Source organism: Alosa sapidissima, chromosome 1 (genome assembly GCF_018492685.1).
Source record: "Alosa sapidissima isolate fAloSap1 chromosome 1, fAloSap1.pri, whole genome shotgun sequence".
Taxonomy (NCBI): Eukaryota; Metazoa; Chordata; class Actinopteri; order Clupeiformes; family Clupeidae; genus Alosa; species Alosa sapidissima.
In genome coordinates, this window is record NC_055957.1 from 8433468 (window position 1) to 8438467 (window position 5000).

At 45.9% G+C, this 5000-nt stretch overlaps 1 protein-coding gene across 3 annotated transcripts in view; it reads left to right on the forward strand.

Annotated features, from left to right (window-relative positions):
* tll1 (tolloid-like 1) overlaps positions 1-5000 on the forward strand; it is a 49586-nt gene that overhangs the window by 31539 nt on the left and 13047 nt on the right. For all 3 annotated transcript variants that reach the window (XM_042080348.1, XM_042080428.1, XM_042080497.1), the window contains 5 exons: positions 309-454; positions 1714-1909; positions 2819-2944; positions 3722-3882; positions 4055-4235. In XM_042080348.1, the coding sequence (XP_041936282.1) occupies positions 309-454; positions 1714-1909; positions 2819-2944; positions 3722-3882; positions 4055-4235 (810 nt within the window). The remainder of the gene's footprint in view (positions 1-308; positions 455-1713; positions 1910-2818; positions 2945-3721; positions 3883-4054; positions 4236-5000) is intronic.

Below are 5000 nucleotides of genomic sequence, written 5' to 3' on the forward strand. Positions count from 1 at the left end.
CACATTAATAAATTACATTAATAACGCAAAATTATTTTTTGTCCGATTACTCGATTAATCGATGAAATAATCGCTAGAATACTTGATTCCAAAAGGAATCGATAGCTGCAGCTCTAATTACCATCAGTTGAACGATACTTGAAATGTCCTGAAGAATTCATGTTCAGTGGATTCAGTCCATAGAAGAATACAGTACATCCTCTTGAAAGTTGCTGACAGTGATGCCGAAATGCAGTGTGTCACACGGTGAAAGTAATCTCTCTTTCTGTCTCTCTCCACCTGTGTGCCTCTCTGTGTGTCCCCGGAAGCCATTTGCGGTGGGGACATCAGTAAGGACGCTGGCCAGATCCAGTCCCCCAATTACCCAGACGACTACCGGCCATCAAAGGAGTGTGTGTGGAGAATCACTGTTGCCGATGGTTACAACGTGGGCCTCAGCTTCCAGGCATTTGAGGTAAGGACCACTGGAGCTCTTCCTCTCTGTCTGTCAGGATGGGACTAAGACAGCTGCAGCCATGCTGCCTGTGACTGTATGCAGACAACATGCATGTCCATATGTAACACCACATAATCATGCACACACACACACATGTCCATATGTAACACCACATAATCATGCACACACACACACACACATGTCTATATGTACATATGTAACACCACACAATCATGCACACACACACACACATGTCTATATGTAACACCACATAATCATGCACACACACACACATGTCCATATGTAACGCCACATAATCATGCACACACACACACATGTCCATATGTAACGCCACATAATCATGCACACACACACACACACATGTCTATATGTACATATGTAACACCACACAATCATGCACACACACACACACATGTCTATATGTAACACCACATAATCAAGCACGCACACACACACACACACACATGTCTGTATGTAACACCACATAATCATGCACACACACACACACACACACACACACACACACACACACACACACACACACACATGTACATATGTAACACCACATAATCATGCACACACACACACATGTCTATATGTAACACCACATAATCATGCACACACACACACACACACACACACACATACACACACACACACATGTACATATGTAACACCACATAATCATGCACACACACAGACATGTACATATGTAACACCACATAATCATGCACACACACACACATGTCTATATGTAACACCACATAATCATGCACACACACACACACACACACACACACACACACACACACACACACACACACACACACACACACACACACACACACATGTACATATGTAACACCACATAATCATGCACACACACATGTTTCTACAGGAGCTAATACACCAATGGCTCTCCCTTTCTCCTCCTCCTTCTGTGGGGCCTGATTAGCCCAGTCAGACAGTAGCACTGTGTGTGTGTGTGTGTGTGTGTGTGTGTGTGTGTGTGTGTGTGTGTGTGTGTGTGTGTGTGTGGCCTGGTGTGTTGAAATGCACAGAGAGAGAGCTGAAGAAAGTGTTGGCATCAAACAAAAGATAAGATCTCAGTATATGTCATGTGGAGATTCAGATGTTATAGTGTGTGTGTGTGTGTGTGTGTGTGTGTGTGTGTGTGTGTGTGTGTGTGTGTGTGTGTGTGTGTGTGTGTGTGTGTGTGTGTGTGCGTGCGTGCGTGCGTGTGTGTGCTATTGCAGGTTGAGAGGCATGACAGCTGTGCTTACGATTACCTGGAAGTTCGAGACGGTTTGTCTGAGAACAGCCCTTTGATTGGTCGGTTCTGTGGCTATGACAAGCCCGAAGACATTCGTTCTACCTCAAACACTCTGTGGATGAAGTTTGTCTCTGATGGCACTGTCAACAAGGCCGGCTTTGCCGCCAACTTCTTTAAAGGTGAACACATCCTCTATCACAGACCTCACACACACCTGAATGAGAAGCCACACTTTCGGTCATTCAAACACCTTCTACACACACGTACACATAAACACACGCATGGACACAACCATGTTCTTCTGCCCAGTCCAAACTCACATGACACATATAAAGAGAACATGCACAAACATACACACCATTTCAAACATGGACACCCACACACCCACAGTAAGTCCATTTAGCAGTGACACTCTGAGGTGTCTGGTGTCCTCTGGTCAGTGACCGCTTCTCTGGTTAAATGATGATAAGCTCAGCGGCTTCAGACTAGTTCCCCCTGTTTATTGATCTTTAGTAGTATCTGATCTTTTTGTTTATATATATTTTTGTTTTCTTTCTGTCTTGAGTTGTCAATGTTATTTATATGAGGATTGGAACTTTTTCTCTGATGTTTCCTACTGAGTGATGCTGTATTAAAAGTTCTATACCAATAAAGATTTGCTTGTCTCTGTTGTCTGTCTCTGGTCTCTAAGGTCAAGCACTAACTATGATGCTGTTTTGTTCTCATGTGACAACATGGGAATGTCTTAAATGACCATTTGACCTTGTTGACATGAAAATGAATAGAATGTCAGTGAAATAAAAAGAGAGTTTGGTGAGCAAAGACATGGGGAGTGATGGGAAGAATAAAGATGGAGAGATGGAGAGATGGAGAGAAGAGAGAAACGCAAAGAATGAAAGCTATTCTGCAGGGAGTGATGAGTCATGCCACAGATGATTTAATGACGATGATTATCACGTTTCCTTATCACTTTATTTCACCTGCATGCGTCCCACACTCACTGGAGCTCCCTGAGTCGGCTCTGTGGTGGAGGCGTCTGAGGACACGTTTTTAAAGTGTGTGTGTGTGTGTGTGTTTGTGTGCTGCAGAGGAAGACGAGTGTGCCAAGCCAGATAATGGAGGCTGTGAACAGAGGTGTGTGAATACACTGGGCAGCTACAAGTGTGCATGCGACCCTGGCTATGAGCTGGCCCCTGACAAGAAAAGCTGTGAAGGTAAGCCACCACTGTGCCTTTAGTTGCTGCCCTGTGTCTATCGCCAGCGGCTCATTGGCTGGGATGTTGTTGTTTACATGCTGTATGTGACCACACTGTGAGGAAGTATGTCTGCCAATCTGGATCAGAGTTTTGCTTTATTTGTTTGTATGGTGTCTGTGTGTGTGTGTGTGTTAATAGTGGTGTATTTGTAAGAGTGCATGACCAGGTGTTTCCTTGCTCTTCACTCTCAGTGTAAAGAAAACTAAATGAAAAGCCAAACATCCGCTTTCAACAGGAAAAAGCAGCTTTACCAGAGGGCTAATCAAACATGTGTGTGTGTGTGTGTGTGTGTGTGTGTGTGTGTGTGTGTGTGTGTGTGTTTGTGTGTGTTGGGGCCTGTGTGTGTTCTTACCCACACTAATTAAGTCTTCCAGAGAAAAGTCACAGTAACCACTAACTGTGAGATTAAAGGCATCTTTAAAACAAAACAAAATCATTATTTCAGGCTGAAAGAGAGAGGGGGCATGCTAATTAGGTACAGGGATTGAGGTTCTATATGAAGGAAGACACATTGTTTAATTCTCTCTCTCTTTCTCTCTCTTTCCCTCTCTCCTTTTCAACCTCCTCTTCTTTCTCCTACATCCCTCTATCTCAACTGTGTATTGTGCTCACTCAGTTGAGCTTTTCTTTTCTACGTTCAATTGTTCTCTCCTCAATCGCTCTCTCCATTCCTCTGTGTGTCTCTCCTCCATTGGCACCACGGTAACGGCTTGCCTGTGTCCTTCTCTCCTCTAGCTGCGTGCGGTGGCATCCTGTCCAAGCTGAATGGCACCATCACCACGCCAGGCTGGCCCAAGGAGTACCCGCCCAATAAGAACTGTGTGTGGCAGGTGGTGGCTCCCAACCAGTACCGCATATCCATGCAGTTTGAGGCCTTTGAGCTGGAGGGCAATGAGGTGAGAGGGGACGTAATGGGGTCACTGCCAACACTATCTATGTCTGTGGAGGGGAGGGAGAGATGTCTGACCGCTGTGCAACTCTATGTCTGTGGAGGGTAGGGAGAGATGTCTGACCGCTGTGTAACTTGGACAGATGGTTCATTCAGTCGTGTGTGTGTGTGTGTTACAGGTGTGTAAGTATGACTATGTGGAGGTGCGTAGTGGCCTGACGTCCGACTCTAAGCTCCATGGGAAGTTCTGTGGGGCGGAAGTGCCCGAGGTCATCACCTCTCAGTACAACAACATGCGCATAGAGTTCAAGTCCGACAACACTGTCTCCAAGAAGGGCTTCAAAGCACACTTCTTCTCTGGTAAGCACCAACCCCCCCCACACACACACACAGACACACAGACACACAGACACACACACACACACACACACACACACACACACACACACACACACACACACACACACACACACACACACAGCTCTCCACCTGCACTCTGTGACCTCTGCACTGGGGCAGGACAATGAGTGACCCACATGACCTTAGAGATGCCAAACAGGCCCTCAACCAGACCTTTGGTGACTACAGTTGAAAACAGTGTATGTGTGTGTGTGTGTGTGTGTGTGTGTGTGTCTCTGTGTGTGTGTGTTTGTGTGTGTGTGTGTGTCATTGTAGTATGTTTATCTCTGTATGTCTATCCAAGTATGTGTGTGTGTGCGAGAGAGAAAAATCATCACTTTTAGCCTTCCCACATTTTAAGGTTCATCAGCCAGTTGTGTGTTTGTTAGCCTGTGTTTCCCTGTGTGTGTGTGTTTGATCCTGATGTGTGTGTGTGTGTGTGTGTGTATGTATGACGTCTTCCACAGACCAGCCTGCCCTCTGCAGGGAGCGCCTCTTTATATTTCATTCCTGCCATGACGTAGTCACAGCCTCCTCTGCTCAGTTGAGTGGCCATCTGGCTCCGCCAGGGCGGGTCCCAGGTACACGTCCTCCCTGATTGGTTGATAAGTATCACCTGACCCAAGGGAATTGATCCATCCTCTTCAGGTTGCTGATCAGCATTCCGTTATCACCTGGGAAACTGGGCTCCGTCTCCACGACAACAAATGCTTTCCCATTAGAAGT